At 44.9% G+C, this 19,521-nt stretch overlaps 1 protein-coding gene across 1 annotated transcript; it reads left to right on the forward strand.

Annotated features, from left to right (window-relative positions):
• The first annotated feature begins 1,629 nt into the window (after positions 1-1,629).
• Positions 1,630-14,098, forward strand: tmem147 (transmembrane protein 147). The gene is made up of 8 exons (XM_077527918.1): positions 1,630-1,784; positions 2,127-2,229; positions 3,071-3,140; positions 3,353-3,418; positions 4,402-4,538; positions 4,681-4,765; positions 4,900-5,021; positions 12,628-14,098. The coding sequence occupies exons 2-8, from the start codon at positions 2,153-2,155 to the stop codon at positions 12,746-12,748; spliced, it is 678 nt and encodes a 225-aa protein (XP_077384044.1). The 5' UTR covers positions 1,630-1,784; positions 2,127-2,152; the 3' UTR covers positions 12,749-14,098.
• Positions 14,099-19,521: the final 5,423 nt, after the last annotated feature.

The following is a 19,521-nucleotide window of genomic DNA, read 5'->3' on the forward strand; positions in this document are numbered from 1 at the left end:
CAAGTATGCTTGTGGATCGGAGTAATCCATTGAATCAATTTGATGAAATAACTTCCAGAGATCACATTGCTGCAGCTGTGCTGCACAACTTCCTGAAGCAGCAAAACTGTCCTGACCGTCCAATGGAAGACCAGAATGATCCAGGGGTTCCTATAATGGTGGCAGAAAAGAACAGAGCACTTTCGCTCAGATCTGCTTTCATGATGCAGCACTTCAGTTTTTAAACCATGAAATGATTATGGCTTTGTTTTTGTTTTGTTTTTTTTTGCCCTTGTGTTTGTGATGTACAACATATATAAGGTGCTGAAATTTTAAATGATAAGTAAACCAAGGACTTTGTGCTTTGTGATGACCGAAATACATTTTAGTGAGAAAGAAAAAAAAAAAAATGTATTTCATTCCACAGCTTTCTCATACATCTTTATTTGAACAGCTCTCTTCTAATTTCCATATTCAATTCAAGTTGTAGAATTCTCATTTTGTGCCATGTTCTTTCATATATTTCCTTTTCAGGTCATGATATTCCAAGGCTAATGTGTCGTCCATGAACATCCTTCATGGTCTCTGCTGGAAGGAGTTGGCAGCATCTTTCCAGGATGCTACACCATTGTGACGGATTCAGTCACCGAGGACTGGCTTCTTTACAAGGGCCAGAGTAATTTTTCCTCTGGGAAAACATCAGTTTTAGAAATACTCACATCATCCTTAGAATTAAATAAAAATACAGAGAGACACAAACACAGACACAAACAGTTGAATAATCTTTATTTACAGAGGCAGCTATTAGCTAATGTACTTATGGTATAGCTAATTACCATTTTGGTTCAGTTCTTGTCTCCTGTCTAAATGGTCGTCATCTGGTACTGTAGAGACCATCCAGAGGTTGCAACATTCTCTGATCTAAACCCCTCAAGACGACAAGGAAAAAATCCAAAAACCCCATGGGGGGGAAAAGAACACTTGAGAAGGGACCACGTGGAATGAATCCCCTTTGCGGGATGACTATAATGGATAGAAGTCAACTACATGTCGAGTGTTTCCATTGTTGCATGTTGCGATGAGTTTCCTCGTGCAAAATGGGGCCCACTGGAGGACGACCGGGGGCCTCCAACGGATGATGGGCATTAGGCGGCTCTGGGTCTATCTTGTGTCAGTTACAGTACCGTTTCCGTTTTTTCACTCTTACTTTGAAAAAAACTAAACTAAACTTACCACTTCCGGTGGCGGACTGTCGTTTCGTGAATGATCGCACACAAATGATTTAGGAATTAGGTTAACATATTTTCCGATCGGGTCAGATTAAGAAAATATGTTAACCTAATTCCTAAATCATTTGTGTGCGATCATTCACGAAGCGACAGTCCGCCACCGGAAGTGGCAAGTTTTCTTTTTTCAAAGTAAGAGTGAAAACGGAAACTATGCTGTAACTGACACAAGATAGACCAAGAGCCAAATAAATCAGCGCAACAATTTTCAGTTTAAAGTTTTATTTTTTTCAAGTACAAAACCTTTGACCCTAATTTAACTCCAAACCCGAAACAACCGCATAAACTGTTTATGCCACTGGCCGGCGGCCGTGCCCTGTAAATACAATGATGGCGCAGGAAGGGAGGCGACGGCTTGGTGTACATGTGCGAAACCAGCCGAGGCTCCCTCTGGTGGTGATTTATTGCTATTCCTTGAGCCCCAGCGGAAACTCAGTCGGAAGGATTTTAACGTAGAACTGCACTCACTTCCGGTTGTCCGTTTGGACGATATTCTGCTTCTCTCTTATTTTTGTTGTTGTAAGTAACGTCTTCCCAATATTACGTTTTGTACTACCGACACATTTCGATACTAAATGTTTGCGAGCACATTGACGAATGGACGAATATATGTGTGCGTTATGGATATCGTGTACTGTGTGTGTGTCAATTTGTGTGGCTAGATGGATTTGCCCGTGTAATAAGTATTAAGGCATCTTCTCCAGTCAAAATTCCCCACCGCGTGAATAAGAAATGTTTAATTGTAATATTCAAATTCAGTCCAGTGATGTGGGCAAACATGGTGAATGTCCTGGCAAATATGTCGTATGGGCTAATACTTTCTTTTCTTTTCTTTTCTTTTCTTTTAAAATATTTCTACAGGCCACCGGATTATTTAACCTGCCGTCATGACTCTCTTTCATTTTGGGAATTGCTTTGCTTTGGCGTATTTCCCTTACTTTATAACATACAAGTGCAGCGGCCTGTAAGTATATCTGTTAAATATGCAACTATACTTAACTTAATACACCCATAGAACACGTTTACAATTAAAGTTAAATTATTCTATCTATAGGTAGGCCTATGTGAAAAGAAAATTCAAGTTTCTCTATTCAAACTTGTTACATTGGGAATGAGGTTGGACATTTTTTACATAACTATTGAGATGCAATTTCTTTTGTACCAATGATCATTATTGGCAGTATCAAGCTTATCAAAGTATTTATTTAGTAAACATTTATTTTTATTTTTTTGCCAGTTAAAGAAAAAAAAAAAAGATATACATCTTAAGATATGTAGTGAGCATTAGGAGGCATAATTTGGCTTCTGGAGCCATTTCAAGGTGTGTTAAATTATCCACAAACAGTGGGTGACAGTGGCAACTTATTTTGTGATCAATAGAATGCCATGCAAATGTAGACTTTCAAATATCAAAGGAAATCAACTGATCTTTAATAGCACAGAATAATTGTCCATGTGGTTTGACTTTGACCACATCATGAAGTATTTCTACACCAACATCAAACAATGTACCCATTTTGAAACATTAGTTGCTATTTACAATCATGTTTGGTAGTTATACATGCTGCTTTCACATTTCAGTTCCTTGTACTGGAAACAAAAGGGTCTGATAATCAGCTTAGTAATGTCAGACCTGCAAAATCCTCTTAGTAATTTGTTCAAATGGTTGTACTTAGCCTAATGTTAACAAGAAATTATTGGCTTTATTTTAGGACAGTTTTTAAGACAACATTGAAACTTGCTTTCCAGGCTTTTGTCATTGCCTACTAACATCATCTTCTTCACTCTGTGCCTTCGATTGTTAGTTCTGAGTACAACGCTTTCTGGAGGTGTGTCCAGGCTGGTGCTACCTATCTTTTTGTCCAGCTCTGTAAAGTGAGTATGCACTATAATTTGTCATTCATCTTGGAGCTAACTGAGGAAAACATGTTATAAACTTTCATGTCAGTTTGATCAGTTTGAGTGGTCTGCAGTCCTATGACATTTCTAGAAATAGGATTATTTTACTCAGCCGTAACTGAAATGATCAAATGAGATCCTTGGGAACACTGGTGTTAATGTTATTTTGCTATAATTGTGTTTTCCAGATGTTGTTCCTTGCAACTTTTTTCCCCACCTGGGAAGGAGGAGCTGGAGTCTATGATTTTGTAGGGGTAAGTGCCAATGTGATATCATACCGGTACTCACTAACCACAACATTAGGTACATTTGCACAAAAGGTGAGATTGAAAGCAAAAGTTGTGTCAACAATCAGGCCTTCATAAAGATTAATACAGTGACCTCTGTACAATATTGTTTTTTTGTACAAAACGGCTGCGACGAAAAAATAGGCTTGGCCATATCATGTCATGTCACATGTCATTGTGTACTCGGATCGGAGATGTTAAAAAATAGTTTCTGGTATGAGTAATTTATTGGAGTGTTAACCACCGCAGAGGCCAAAACATTCATAATTCAAATTGAACTGCATAAATAAACTAACCACCAGATGGTGCTCGAACTGCACACATGGAATACAACCTCATCTTTTTAATACATGTGCTGATTTTAATTTCGTGACGTGACGACGACGATATTGTGGCAATTTTATATTGCGATGATGCGCAGAGGGCGTGCGTCCCAGTAGCTAGAAACAAGTGATGATTGGAAGCCCAGAAGCTGCTGCACCTATGCACCAGAAATGCTTGATTTGCTGCTGTGCGAATGACATTTTTCTACAAATATTTTGTGCAAAAGCAAAGTAGTTCGTAAACAGAGACGTTCGTAACTCGAGGTTCCGCTGCAATTCTAAACTTGCCTGTTGTCATCATACTGCTTATACTGTTCCATTCAGACCCGCAAAGTCATTTCCATTAAAAAGTGTCACAGACAGCAAGCTTTTTCACTCTTGGGGGCAAAATCTTCTTTTTAGATTTAACTTTAAAGACAAAACAAATGTTCAACTGACCAACAAAAAGCCTTACAAACATAATGACATGTCCTGTATTTAATAGTAACAATAGTGTCATAATTCCCTATTTTACTTTAAACTTCTTGAATTACCAATATGTTAATGAGGTACTAGCTCTGTACTACACTCAGATATTTGTAATATTTTGGTTCCCTAAATGCAAAATATTGTAAATGTGTGTATCAGGAATTCATGAAGGCAACAGTGGACCTTGCAGACCTATTGGGCCTCCATCTTGTCATGTCACGTAATGCCGGCAAAGGAGAATACAAAATAATGGTGGCTGCTATGGGCTGGGCAACTGCAGAACTTGTCATGTCAAGGTAAGCACGGCCCTCTCCTCCTTTTTATATTTTTTTTAATTTTTTTATACATTTACATCACTTGATTTTATGCCATTTAGACACATAGTTGAGTTTTATCAAGCGAATGTTTATATTAAACTGTCAGCTTGTGCTTTTGTAGATGTCTTCCTCTGTGGGTCGGAGCCAGAGGGATCGAGTTTGACTGGAAATACATCCAGATGAGCTTTGACTCCAATATTAGTTTGGTGAGTGTCTGTCATTTATGTTGTTGTCTACCTACTACTTTTTGTCACATTCTTCTTGTTCACGATAGTTCCTCTCTGGTCAGACAAGCACATTGTCAAAACGTTTAGATTTCTTTCTTTCTGTGTGTGTACAGGTCCATTATATTGCCATGGCAGCAGTAGTGTGGATGTTTACACGCTATGACCTTCCCAAGAGCTTCAGGCTCCCTGTTACTGTGCTGCTGGCGCTCTGTGTCTACAAGTCCTTCTTAATGGAGTAAGTGCATGCTCAACACACTCACAACTGCATTTACACGGAACAAGAGAACAGAACATCAGATGAGCTGTTTGTTGGGATTTTCCCACATGTGAAAGTTAGGCAACCTGGATAGCATCCAGATGATAATGCTTTCAAGTTTGCACCCACAAATGCAATTCCGGGGGAATCATCTCTAAGAGGTCCTTTTATTTTTATTTTGGTTATCACTAGAATTTAGCAGGAACATCCTTGTAAGACAATGGTGTCAAACATACGGCCCGCGGGCCGGATCAGGCCCGCAAAGGGGTTTAATCCGGCCCACAAGATGACTTTGGAAAGTAAAAAATAAACATAAAAAATTGTAATGTCGGACCAATTAAGCAGCAAGCCACAATCAAATATATAAATTTGTAATTTCACAAGCAGTGCTCAGATGAGTAATGTAACATGCACACGGAATCGCCCTGGAAGTCATTATTTTACACACAACTTAAAGTTATGGTTTGTTTAAAAAAAAAAAAAAAAAGTTTGTTTTTTTTTAAATCATAGATCGACATAAACGTGTTAAGTACGACACAAATTCAATTGCTGGTAACATAAATACATATGACGGAGATTAACATCTTTATAACTTAATTAACTGTGCCACACAATGCATTCTGGGAACTATATATGCAAAACGGGTAGTTCTATTTCGTCCCTCCCGACCGCCAGAAGGCGGTGCTTTAAGCACTGAATGTTCCTTTCGCGCATGCGCAGTTCGAGTAATGCATACCAAATTAGTCACCTGTGACCCCTGGGTGACCCTAGAAGGGTATAAGTTCCGGTGTCACCCAAGGTTCGTTTCCTCTTTTCTTCTCGCGTGGCGTATGCATACGACACATTTTCGAAGAGTATAAGAATTGGGATTTGTATTTATCCTCTTGACCGCGCCGCTTGGAGCCTTGTGACCGGATCGGTCGGAGCTGCGTAGTTCGCCCTCCAAAGGCTGCGGCGACGGTGTTTTTTCTTTCCTTCGTTCGTGACCCGACGTGGTCGCGTATTCTAACCTCCCGTGGGGTAGGGTTATTGACTACTTGTCTACTTTGCCGTCTAATTTCCGCGTTTACTGCGGTGTTTTGAGTTTTTTGTGTGCCTAGCCTCGCGTTAGCGCCCTGGCTACCACGGCTCGTGGTTTACCCTATTTTTTCCTCCGCTGGCTTTGGCAGCGTTAGCGCTTCTCTCGGTTTATTAGCGCCGCTTTCTCCGACGGTGTTGCCGTTTGGTTGTTGCTTTTCTTTTTGTGCCTTTGCTGGTGAGGGCAGCGTCAGCGTCCCCGCTCCCAGCTTACGGCGTCGCGCTTCTCGCTCGATTGTTTGTCTTACTTACTTTTGTGCGTGTCCCGCCTGCGGTGCGCACCTGGCTTCGGCTGTGCAGGTGGCGTTCGCGCCCCTTCTCTCAGCTTGTCGACGCTTTCGCGACTGCTGTCTGCCCCTCCCGCCCGTCGGCCGCTCCGGGTGCGTCTGCTGCGCAGGTGGCGTTCGCGCGCCTTCCCTCAGCTTATCGCTACTATTGACAACTGGCTGTCTGCCCCCGCCCTCCGTCGGCTGCTCGGTGTGCGTCTGCTGTGCAGGTGGCGTTCGCGCCCCCTTCCCTCGGCTTATCGCTGCTTTACCGGCTTACTGTTTGCCCCGACCCACGCGTCGGCTGCTCGGTGTGGGTCTGCTGTGCAGGTGGCGCTCGCGCCCCCTTCCCTCAGCTTCCCGCTCATCGCTGTTTGGGCCTCTGTGTTCACAATGGAGGACTCCCGTTGCTGCATGGACTGTGGTATCCTCTTTGAGGCCTCGGATGTCCTGGACGATCGCTGCCCGAGGTGTCTTGTTTCTGACCGTGCCGGTGATGGCCGGGCCCGCAGTCCTGGTGCCAGTGACCCCAGTCCACTGGGTCATCTGTCGTCCTCCCAACCGAGGCGCCGGAAACGTCTCGGTGTGTGCTCTGCTGTACATGCCCCCCCCCAGGAAAAGGGCGGCGCAGCGACGACTCGCTTCGGAGGTTGGGCACCTTCAGGCTGAACTGGCAGAGGTGAGATCTCTTCTGCAGGACCGTCACCCTCCCACACTTACGGGGGGGGCCGGGACCACCTGCCCTGCCCATGCCGCGACCATCCACCCCGCCCATGCCAGTGCTTCCTCCTGAGGAGGACGCCATTTCCTTGGCAGCTTCGGCTTCCTTTTTTCATGACGTCGACCGTGACCCGGGGTCTGTGGTTTTGGGACCAAACTCTCCAGCATCCGCTCAGAGTTCGTCCAGTGAGGCGGGGGATGGTTCTATACGGGCTGTCCTGCGCAATGCCTTGGACCTCCTGCATTTGGAGGTGCCTCCACAGGCTCAATCGGCGTCTGAGAGCGCTTTCTTCCGGCGCAGGCGCCCTTCCTCGGCCTTTTCTGTCCCCGCATCTGAGGACTATCTGCGGGAACTGCATGCTTGCTGGAGGGATCCTGGGGCTCTCTCCCGCCCTTCGGCTGATGGCCGTGATTTAGCATCGATGCACGATGCTGCTAGTGTTTGCTTGGACCGGATGCCTGCTGTGGAGCCAGCTGTCGCATCCCTCATTGTGTCCCCGGAGGAGACCCTTCGGCCATCTGTGCGATGTCCTCGACCCCAATGTCGTGTGACTGACGACCTTCTCACACGGGCCTATGGCGCTGGTGCACGTGCTGGTCGCATTGGGAACTCTTTGGCTCACCTCATGCTTGCTCTCTCTACATCTCTGCAAGCGGACAGCGTGGAGGCTGCTGTGTCCTTCAGTGATGCAGCCCTCCAGGCTTTTGCCCTCATGACTAGGGAACACGGCCGACTCATGTCCTTCCTAGTGCAGGCGCGCCGCCAGGTGTGGCTAGCGCAGTCCCCCTTGTCGGAGGCCTCTAGGAGGCCCCTCCGTGGTGTTCCTGTGGAGCCGGGGGAGTTTTTTTGGTTCTGCCGCTGTGGGTGCACTGGAAAGGACGGTTAAGGCTCATGAGACCAGGAAGCAGCTTTCCAGCCTCAATAGGGCCCTGCCTCCCCAACAGGGTAGTCCTGGGGCACGCTCTGCTTTTCATCGCTTTCCTCAGCCCTGGCCTGCCGAGGCTTATGGCACCCGGCGACCCCCGCAGAGGCCCACCGAGGACTTTCGCTCCTCCGCCCACTTGCCTTCAGGGCAACCACGGGCTGCAGGCCCCAACCGCCGTCCCTCTCGGGCCCCTAGGGGCCGGAGGGCCAGGGACTGAGGCCTTGGGGCCGGCCGTCGGACATTTTTCCCACCAGCAGCTCAGTTACTGGGCTGCTCGTGCCTCGGACCCATGGGTGGTCTCCATCTTGACACACGGGTACGAGCTGCAATTCCGACGCCGGCCTCCTGCTTCCTGTCGGGTCAGGGTGACTCATCGCCGACCCGGCAAAAGCCTCAGCTCTGGACCAGGAGCTGTCCGCCCTCCTGGCCAAGGACGCGATCGAGGCCGTGGACCCCCTGGCACAGCCCGGGGGCTTCTATTCGACGTACTTCCTTGTCCCAAAGAAGACCGGTGGATACCGACCGATACTGGACCTGAGGGGGCTCAACAAACATCTCAAGGTATTGCCATTCCACATGCTAACCACGAACGACGTCTTGCAGTCGCTCGCCCAGGGGGAGTGGTTCACGTCTATAGACATGAAGGACGCCTACTTCCACGTCCCCATCGCACCTCGACACCGTTGGGTCTGCTGACACTGCGCCCACTACAGAGGTGGCTGAACGGCTTCCACTTGGACGCCAAGTGACACCGCCACCGGAGGCTCAGGGTGTCCCGTCGGTGCCTCCTCGCCCTGGCACCTTGGAAGGAGAGGGCTTTTCTATTGAGCGGCGTCCCGCTGGGTGTGGTCCCGGCCCGCCGCGAAACAGTCACCACGGATGCCAGCCTCACGGGCTGGGGTGCTGTCTGGCAGCACAGGACGGCTCAGGGAAGTTGGTCTGTGCGCGACAGGGTCGATCACATCAATGTGCTGGAGCTTCGGGCGGTGCACTTGGCACTCATGCACTTCTTGCCATACCTGAGCGGACGGCATGTTCTCATACGGTCGGACAACACCACGACCGTGTTTCACATAAACCATCGGGGCGGCATCAGGTCCGCCCGTCTGTTGGAGACTTCCCAGCACCTTCTCAGGTGGGCTGCTCCCCGTCTGGCCAGTCTACGGGCCACCTATCTGCCGGGGGTTCGGAACCAGCTTGCGGACTCTCTCTCCCGTCGGGGTCCTCCTCCGGGAGAGTGGCGCCTCCACCCAGAGGTGGTGCGCATGATTTGGAGCAGCTTCGGCACGGCGGAGGTCGATCTCTTTGCCTCCGAGGACTCAACCCACTGCCCACTTTGGTTTTCCCTGAGCGAGGCCACCAGCCCTCTGGGTCTGGATGCACTGGCGCAGCCGTGGCCGGAGTGCCTTCTCTACGCCTTTCCGCCGCTCCCTCTGATATGGCTGACGCTTCAGAGAGTTCTTCAGGAGGGGCACACGCTGTTGCTGGTGGCCCCCTTCTGGCCGGCCCGGACGTGGTTCCCCCTGCTCCGTAAACTGTGCTCCGGCGAGCCATGGTGTCTCCCCGACAGGGAGGACCTGTTGTCTCAACAGGGAGGTCGGATTTGGCATCCCGACCCTCGGCGCCTTCGCTTGTGTGTTTGGCCACTGAGGGGCCCCAACCGCTGCTGACCGGCTGTACAGAGTCTGTCACGCGGACCATTCTTAATGCGAGGGCACCGTCCACTCGGCTACAGTATGCCAACAGGTGGAAGTTGTTTGTGGCGTGGTGCGGAGAACGCGGGGTGGACCCTGTTTCGTGTTCCATCCCCACCATCCTGGATTTCTTGCAGTCCCTCTTGGATAAGGGCAGGTCTCAGTCGACTCTGAAGGTGTATGTGGCAGCTATTTCTGCCCCGCATGTTGGTGCTGATGGCGGCTCCGTGGGACAGGCCGGGGCTCTTGTGTCCGGTGAGAGCCTTGCAGTGTTACATTGACGCTACGGCGGACATTTGTACGTCTGCCCAGCTTTTTGTTTGTTATGGTGGTCCTACCAAGGGCTCCGCTCTCTCCAAGCAGCGCTTGTCTCACTGGGTCGTGGATGCCATTCGCCATTCCTACCTGCTGTCTGGCCGCCCCCTGCAGTCAGGGGTGCGCTGTCACTCCACCAGGAGCGTTGCCACGTCTTGGGCCGCCCTGAGGGGTGTTTCCCTGGAGGATATCTGTGCTGCTGCCTCATGGGCGACGCCTTGCACCTTCTCCAGGTTTTATAGCGTGGATGTCGCCTCTCCCCATCCGCTTGGCGTGATCTTGGGTCCTGCTAGGGCTTCTCAGTGAGGTTTGTGTCTGAGATCCCTCGCGACTACGCCGGTATTAGTCATTCAGTGCTTAAAGCACCGCCTTCTGGCGGTCGGGAGGGACGAAATAGAACAAAAGTTACAACTGTAACTACGGTTCTATGAGTCCCGGACGACCGCCAGGGCGTCCTGTCGCTCGGAATCCTCGTGTTCACGCGAGAAGATTCCGTAGGAAACGAACCTTGGGTGACACCGGAACTTATACCCTTCTAGGGTCACCCAGAGGTCACAGGTGACTAATTTGGTATGCATTACTCGAACTGCGCATGCGCGAAAGGAACATTCAGTGCTTAAAGCACCGCCTTCTGGCGGTCGTCCGGGACTCATAGAACCGTAGTTACAGTTGTAACTTTCGATTTAACACATCTGGAGCTCATACAGGCAAAGTGTTGCCCCGTTTCATTTGCATTTTTTATTTATTATTACTTTTTTTTTTAAACAATAGATTACAGATGAGCACCGTAATTTAGGGCTGGCCCAAAAATCTCAAAAAATCTGCATATAATTGACGGCAATTGTTTTTAAGTTATATAGGCCTACCATTATTTTACCGATTCGGCCCACTTAGTAATATATTTTCCTCCATGCGGCCCCTGAGCTAATTTGAGTTTGACACCCCTGTTGTAAGATTTAATACCCACCATCAAGAAAATCCTTGTTCATATATATATTAGGGATGTAGCGATAAGGGCAATAATCGTGATATCGTGATATTAAAAGTGCCACAATATCGTTGTCGTCATGTTCACAATATTTAAAAGGAACAGGTCTGTTAAAAAGTCAGGTTGATTTCTATTTGTGCAGTTCTAGCACCCTCTAATGGCTAGTTTATTAGTGCAATTACATTTTCATTAGGGATGTTTTGGCCTTCTATGTTTGAAATCTATGCTAATTGTCAGATGAAGGGGAACCTAATTTGCTTGTGAAGCGATCAATGTGTGCTTGCATTATTAGCAAGTAAGTGCCTCAATATTGTTATTAGAGATTGTAGGTGGTTTATATGCATTGCTGTTATGTACAAAAGCACAATATTCTGCTTTTGTTTTTTTAGTATGAGCCCTTTTTTTTTTTTTTTTTTAAATATCGCCAACCCTCCCACAATATCGTGATAATATTGTATCGAGATGTTTGGATATCGTTACATCCCTAATATATATATTGTATCAAACATTTTAAGCAGTAATTCCATTGATGAACTGACATCCACATTATTTAAATTGCATTAAAGTAAAAAAGAAAAAAAGAAGGCGCATCCAACGCAGGTATCCGGACATTTGAGCTTGTTTAAAGAATGAATCTCACATCGTTTAGATGCTCTGTAGCTGATTTCACATAATTTAATTCTACTTAATCTAATTTAGTCAAAACAGGTTAAGAGGAAACAATGCATTTATAAGCATGATGACTCTTAATGTTTCAGACTACAGCAAAGGACTGACAAACAGTAATACAGTGGTACATTTAATGAATAATATGTATTCAATAATATTGAAAAGGACTGAATGGAGAATGCAGTGTATTGTCACGTGTAGACTTGCCTTAACATATTACATTTTATTTGTAAGCACTTTTTGAGGCCCTCAAGGACACTGTACATTAAGCACCCATTTTCCTCTAGCACTGTTGATGGTTATATCGCAATATGTATATATGTTCCAAGCTCCTAGGAAGTCATCTAACTGAAAAAAAGCCTCTGTCATTAAATTTATTATTATATAATTATATAATTTGTTATTGGGGTGGGTGGCTACTTAGGTGTGTTCCTTAGTTCAGTGCTAGTACATTTCAAGGTCTAAATGGCATAATCAGTTTTTACTTTTCAAAGACGAGGTGATAGCTCCTCCATCAACGCTGTGTTGTGGCATCATCATCACCATTCTTACGATGTATTTCCATCTCGACCACAAGTAAACATGCCACCTTATATATAACATGGCAAAGAATAAGTTTACTATTCGAAAGAGTTGTTTTAATAATTGTTAACTTGGAATAAGTTAATATTATTTAGAACCCTACAAAATGCTTTTTTTCCCTGAATGACAAAGAGAGAATTTTGACAATGAGAGAAAATCGATTTTCAAAGTGCTAAGGGTTTTATCTGTGAGAACACTCTGTCCTAAAACATTTACCATTCAAAGGTCATACAAATACAACAAATCTAAATTGCATTGTTATATTTGAATTGGAAAAAGCCTGTAGCATGAATTGTTCAATGTGTACTTTGTATGTTTTAACTTGTTTTCCTACCTGTGTACATGCAGATTGTTCATCCATGCGTTCCTCTTGGGCAGCTGGACGGTGTTGTTGGTGAAAGCTGTGCTGACTGGTGCCATCTCTCTCTGCTCACTATTTCTCTTTGTCACCCTGGTGCAAAGTAACTAAGTCCAAAACTAGTTGTATGGACTGTATGGTATAATACCCAGACCACCAAATGTTAATGGAGCCAGTTCATTCAGGCTTTTTTTTGTTTTTGTTTTTTTCTCGAATTGTTAATTGGGTGGTTCTTCAGTGGAGCTTGTTTTTTGTGTGTGTGTTGAATGTAAGTGGCATCAGAAGACTTTTTCTATTATATGGACTAACACACTGAGATTTTGTGAAAAAGTGGTTCTTTGTGTGTGTGTGTGTGTGTGTGTGTGTGTGTGTGTGTGTGCGTGTGTATGTGTATGTGGGTGTGTGTGTGGGGGTGTGTGTGTGTGTGTGTGTGTGTGTGTGTGTGTGTGTGTGTGTGTGTGTGTGTGTGTGTGTGTGTGTGTGGGTGTGTGGGTGTGTGGGTGTTTTTACATCATGATCACAAATTAAGCCATTTTAAGCAACATTTATGTTCTGTCTTGGTCTCATGACTAGGGGGGGCATATTCTCTCGGGTACTTAAATCAGAAATGGTGGCAATTGGGAGTTATATTTTGACACATTTCTTTTAGTTTGATATATTTTGGTTGTGAATTCAACAGAAGAGCGTGTGGCAGAAAGCATTGCTTGGCAACGTTTAAACAATGCTTTTTAACTAATGGAAGCGTTCCAAATATACAGTCACAAACACAGCACTCTGATTGCATTACTTTTATTATATTTGTTAAATACAGCATGTGAATAATCCACATGCTTCTTGACAGTAGCCCGTCAGTATGTCACTTCTGGATCCATACTCAAATCACCTTCACATTTGAAATGTGACATATATTCCAAATGGATTTCTTTGGGATATACCTGTCTCATGAAAACTCTACAATCCGGGACTTGCAGGCATCCTCGCATTTCAACAGCTCACACGTCTTTGGTGGCTGTGTGAGTTTTCACCTGTTATGCAGCTGGGTGAGTCAGATGTCGAGAAAGGACAATCGCCGACATTGAAAGTGCGTAAGAGGTTGATTTACGCACGAACGGGAGAATATGCCCCTAGATTAAAAACACATTTTCATGATGTATTTGTGTGGACACTATAATTGTATTTTTTTTATAAAATGTCATGGCCTAAGAACTGAGAATAATAGACAACTAAGTTACAATTTTTCATCACAGATAAATAAATATGACCTGTGTGTGATGAATCTACCTGATAATTTACCTAAATGTACATAATAATGTAGTAATGTAATATGTGGAGCAAATACATGGCACATTTTATTTCAAAAGAAGAAAGTATGCTAGCCGTCTGTTATTATTCATCCTCAAATCTGGATTAAACAATATTCCACTTGCCAGATGGCCTGAAGGAAAATGCCAAACATGTCAACATTTTGTGTGGTCACCATTATTTTTCAGCAGCGCTGTCTGCGTATGTAATTCTGACGACCCTAAGTGTCCTATAAACTCTTAATGACACCACCGTTGGAGTCTAATGTAAAACTACATGCACAATAAAAAGAATTAACACGTAGCTCTAAACAAAACATGCTTCGTTGATGAAACATGGCTAGCGTTAACGCTACAGTCAATGGAAGATCACATTCAAATGCTAAAGGTAAATTAGCATCAACTTCAGGAGTGATATTCCTTCAAATAACAAATATTCACACAAACGCTGTGGAAGCACATACACACTGGCAAGATAACACTACTCAAAGGCGCCCCCTCCCCCCACCCCCCAAAGTCAGTGAGGCCTAATTTATTCAAATATAACGTTCTTCTTTCTCTCTTTTTAATTGCTGTTAATTTAGTACAGTATACAGTATTCTTATTTTACGTATTTAATTTCTGAATGTCCTTTTAAGTTGTATTTAGAGTTGCACTTTCAAGGATACAAAGAATGTTGATTGTCTTCACACACATTTCTACATAACATGGCACAAAAAGGGTCCAACGTTAGCCCACTCAGTCCCAAGACTTGTGAAAATAATATAAAATAAATACAATTAAAAAAAAAAATCAAGGTTATGCACTTTAGAAAGAGTACTGTTCAATACGAAAATGTTCAACATTCAGGGATGAATATGAATTAGGCTACGATGATAGTTTTGAGTAGTTAATAAATACTAAGTTTTGAAATCATAGAAGAATGATTTTAGTTAAAATAATCATGATTGATTGATATTTTTCCATAATCGTCCAGAAGCTTGCAGCAATGCACAATGAAGAACTTAGTTTAAAAAATAAAAATTAATTATGAACTATGAACAGAAGTAGTTCATTTGAAAATTTGTGAGCTGAACTTTGAACTAGTTTGCATATAAAGTGAGTTTTCCCAACACATGATTTCAGTAGCATCACATTCTTCAATAATTTCTCATTTGTTTAATAGGCCCACAAAATGGCAGCTCAATCAATCTTTGGAGCAAGATACCAACACCTAAAACATCTTTGATCCAACAGTGCTAAAATGTACCCCCCACAATTACGACAAATATGAGTATTAATGTGGTTGTTCGTCTCTGTGTGCCCTGCGATTGGCTGGCAACCAGTCCAGGGTGTCCCCCGCCTACTGCCCAGAGCCAGCTGAGATAGGCGCCAGCACCCCCCGCGACCCTTGTGAGGAATAAGCGGTCAAGAAAATGGATGGATGGATGGATGGATGAGTATTAATGTCTTGGGGAAGCGAGGTGGGTCATTTAAAAACAGAAACGTTGGTTTTATGCATATTGCAGTTATGACCAAAACCCTCCACAAACGTGTTTGTTGTTGTTGGTTTAGAACCAAAGTAAAATCAGAGCATAACAACTGCCATTGTGTTCCATTACTCATTGTACAAGTACTTTCGATTCTATTATCCTCTTTGCACTTTCTCCCTCAGAGGCGTGTAACAATATAGTTGTGGGAAGTCATGTAGTTTCTCCAGGATTTGTTACACAAGAGTTAGAAAACATTGTGTTTTTTTTTTATTTCTTCAAGTTACTCACTGAATACAAGGTTGGGTGGTGATAGTATACTGTTTAGCAAGACATGACTAAGACAGGGAGTGCAGAATTATTAGGCAAATGAGTATTTTGACCACATCATCCTCTTTATGCATGTTGTCCTACTCCAAGCGATATCGGCTTGAAAGCCTACTACCAATTAAGCATATCAGGTGATATGCATCTCTGTAATGAGAATGGGTATGGTCTAATGGCACAAACACCCTATATCATGTGTGCATAATTGTTAGGCAACTTCCTTTCCTTTGGCAAACTGGGTGAGAAAAGTGATTTGACGGACTCCGAAAAGTCAGAAATAGTAAGACGTCTTGCAGTGGGATGCAGCACTCTTAAAATTGCCAAGCTTTTGAAACGTGATCATCGAACAATCAAGTGTTTCATTCAAAATAGTCAACAGGGTCGCAAGAAGTGTGTTGAAAAAACAAGGTGCAAAATAACTACTCGTGAACTGAGGAAAATCAAGCATGAAGCTGCCAAGAAGCCACTTGCCACCAGTTTTGCCATACTTCAGAGCTGCAACATCACTGGAGTGCCAAAAAGCACAAGGTGTGCAATACTCAGGGACATGGCCAAGGTAAGGAAGGCTGAAAAACCACCACCACTGAACAAGACACACAAGATAAAACGTCAAGACTGGGCCAAGAAATATCATAAGACTGATTTTTCTAAGACTCAGACGCCAGCAAGGTGGATTTGGGGTACTGGTATGGGCTGATATCATCAAAGATGAGCTTGTGGGACCTTTTCGGGTTGAGAATGGCATCAAGCTCAACTCCCAGTCCTACTGCCAGTTTCTGGAAGACACCTTCTTCAAGCAGTGGTACAGGAAGAAGTCAGCATCGTTCAAGAAAAACATGATTTTCATGCACGACAATGCTCCATCACACGCATCCAAGTACACTGCGTGGCTGGCTAAAAAAGGTCTAAAAGAAGAAAAAATAATGACATGGCCTCCTTGTTCACCTGATCTCAACCCCATAGATAATCTGTGGTCCCTCATTAAATGTGAGATCTACAGGGAGGGAAAACAGTACACCTCTCGGAACAGTGTCTGGGAGGCTGTGGTTGCTGCTGCACGCAATGTTGATCGAGAACAGATCAAGACACTGATGGAATCTATGGATGGCAGGCTTTTGAGTGTCCTTGCAAAGAAAGGTGGCTGTATTGGTCTCTGATTTGTTATTATTTTGTTTTTGAATGCCAGGAATTTATATTTGTACATTTTGAGTTGATATATTGGTTTCCCTGGTGAAAATAAGTGAAATGGGTATACATTTGTTGCCTAATAATTATGCACAGTCATAGTCACCTGCACACACACATATCATCCTAAGATACTGAAACTAAAAAAGCCACACTCCAATTTCCTAAAATATTCAGCTTTGATATTTATGAGTTATTTGTGTTCATTGAGAACATAGTTGTTGTTCAATAATAAAATTAATCTTCAAGAATACAACTTGCCTAATAATTCTGCACTCCCTGTATATCCAAAGCAAATTTAGATTATTATGATTGAGTAAGGGCGGCACGGTGGCCAAGTGGTTAGCACGTCCGCCTCCCAGTTTGAGTCCAGGCTCCGGCCTTCCTGGGTGGAGTTTGCATGTTCTCCCCGTGCCTGCGTGGGTCTTCTCCGGGCACTCCGGTCTCCTCCCACATTCCAAAGACATGCATGGCAGGTTAATTGGGTGCTATGAATTGTCCCTAGGTGTGCTTGTGAGTGTGGATGATTGTTCGTCTCTGTGTGACCTGCGATTGGCTGGCAACCAGTCCAGGGTGTCAGCAGCCCCCGCGACCCTTGTGAGGAATAAGCGGTCAAGAAAATGGATGGATGGTTGGATGGATGATTGAGTGAAGCACATCTACACATACAGTATCTCACAAAAGTGATGCCACTCACATTACTGCAGATATATATATATATATATATCGATAAGTGTTACAGTGAACTCGGACGTGAATAGGCAGCAGGTACAATATGCTAAATTTGGTATTACATCTCTCACACTCACTCATTCTGGTCACTTAAAGTTCAACATGGTATCTCATGGCAAAGAACTCTGAAGATCTGAAAATCAAAGAAATGTTGCTCTACATCAGGCTTGCCCAATCCTGGTGCTCGGGGGCCTGGGTCCTGCAGGTTTGAGATGTTGGCGTCTTCCAAAACACCTGATTCTAAAGATCAGGATTGTTATCAGGCTTATGTCGCACTTGCTGATGAGCTGATAATATAGGAATCAGGTGTGTTGGGAGTACAGCAACATCTAAAATCTGCAGGACTCCGGCACTCGAGAACCAGGATTGGGCAACTCTCCTCAACATAAAGATGGCCTAGGCCAGTGGTGTAGTCCAAGGGTATACGGCGTATTTACTCACTTGTTTTTCAGTCAGCTTTGCATATACCCACTTCTAAATCTTCCTTGATGCTCATCGTTCAGTAATATCTGTGAGGCAGATAACCCGTTTTTTTTTGTTTTGTTTTGTTTTGTTTTTTAACTCAACGATAATAAAGCCAGGGCCCAATCTACTCTGCCTTTTGTTGGCTGGTACCCCCTGTCGTCGCTGATTAGGTTGCCTAGCTTTCGGTATGTTCTCGCATTTGACCCATGTCCTGAGGGAGCGGTGAGCAGCACAGCGGCCGCGCTCGGGAATCATTATATCCATCCATCCATTTTCTTGACCGCTTATTCCTCACAAGGGTCGCAGGGGGTGCTGGCGCCTATCTCAGCTGGCTCTGGGCAGCAGGCGGGGGACACCCTGGACTGGTTGCCAGCCAATCGCAGGGCACACAGAGACGAACAATCATCCACACTCACATGCACACCTAGGGACAATTCATAGCACCCAATTAACCTGCCATGCATGTCTTTGGAATGTGGGAGGAGACCGCAGTACCCGCAGAAGACCCAGGCAGGCACGGGGAGAACATGCAAACTCCACCCAGGGAGGCCGGAGCCTGGACTCGAACCGGAGTCCTCAGAACTGGGAGGCGACGTGCTAACCAGTCATCCACCGTGCCGCCCGGAATCATTATAAATCATTATAATTTCATCATTGTAAGCAAGTTGAAGGGGCAGGGGGTGCCGGATTAGGAGGGAAATCAGCTGTCATTGCTCAGACCATAGGCCACACACTGCACCAAATTGGTCTGCATGACTGTCGTCCCAGAAGGAAACCTCTTCTGAAGATGATGCACAAGAAAGCCAGTCAAAACAAGACTATAGAGTATTTGATTGAAATAGTGTCATGAAATTAATGCGAGGAGCGCAAAGACAATGTGTCTTGCATACAGTCAAGCATAGAAAGAGCGCTACAGTTTATGGAGGGAACCACAAATGCCAACTGAGCCGCAGGGCAGGATTCCAACATGATAGTGACCCCAAATGACCACTGAGTGGATAAAGAGGCTAACAGTAAAGGTGATGGACTGGCCAAGCATGTCTCCTGACCTAAACGCTATTGAACATCTCTGGGGCCGTCATCAAACGGCAGGTGGGGGGAGTGTCAGGCCTCGAACACCTGCCAGCTCCATGATGTTGTCATGGAGGAGTGGAAGAGGATTCCACGTAAAATTCCATGCCCAAGAGAGTTTTAAAGCTACGTGTTATTTATTTTTTATTTTTTATTGTGCATGTAGTTTTACATTAGACAACAGTGGTGGTGTCATTAAGAGCTTAATATCGGACACTTAGTGGTGGCAGAATTACATACGCTATGTATTAGCTATGCAGACAACGCGCACAGCGCTGCTGTCTTGTTTACACCATACAAGCACACATCGCATTTTGATGACATGTGTCTTGTG

This window comes from Festucalex cinctus, chromosome 7, assembly GCF_051991245.1.
Source record: "Festucalex cinctus isolate MCC-2025b chromosome 7, RoL_Fcin_1.0, whole genome shotgun sequence".
NCBI lineage: Eukaryota > Metazoa > Chordata > Actinopteri > Syngnathiformes > Syngnathidae > Festucalex > Festucalex cinctus.

Bases quoted from the DNA above. Each gene is read 5' to 3' on its own strand.
- tmem147 (XM_077527918.1), top strand. From the start codon at position 2,153: ATGACTCTCTTTCATTTTGGGAATTGCTTTGCTTTGGCGTATTTCCCT. The intron at 4,539-4,680 runs GTAAGCACGGCC...GTGCTTTTGTAG, and splicing joins GCAGAACTTGTCATGTCAAG to ATGTCTTCCTCTGTGGGTCG. The intron at 5,022-12,627 runs GTAAGTGCATGC...GTGTACATGCAG, and splicing joins TACAAGTCCTTCTTAATGGA to ATTGTTCATCCATGCGTTCC.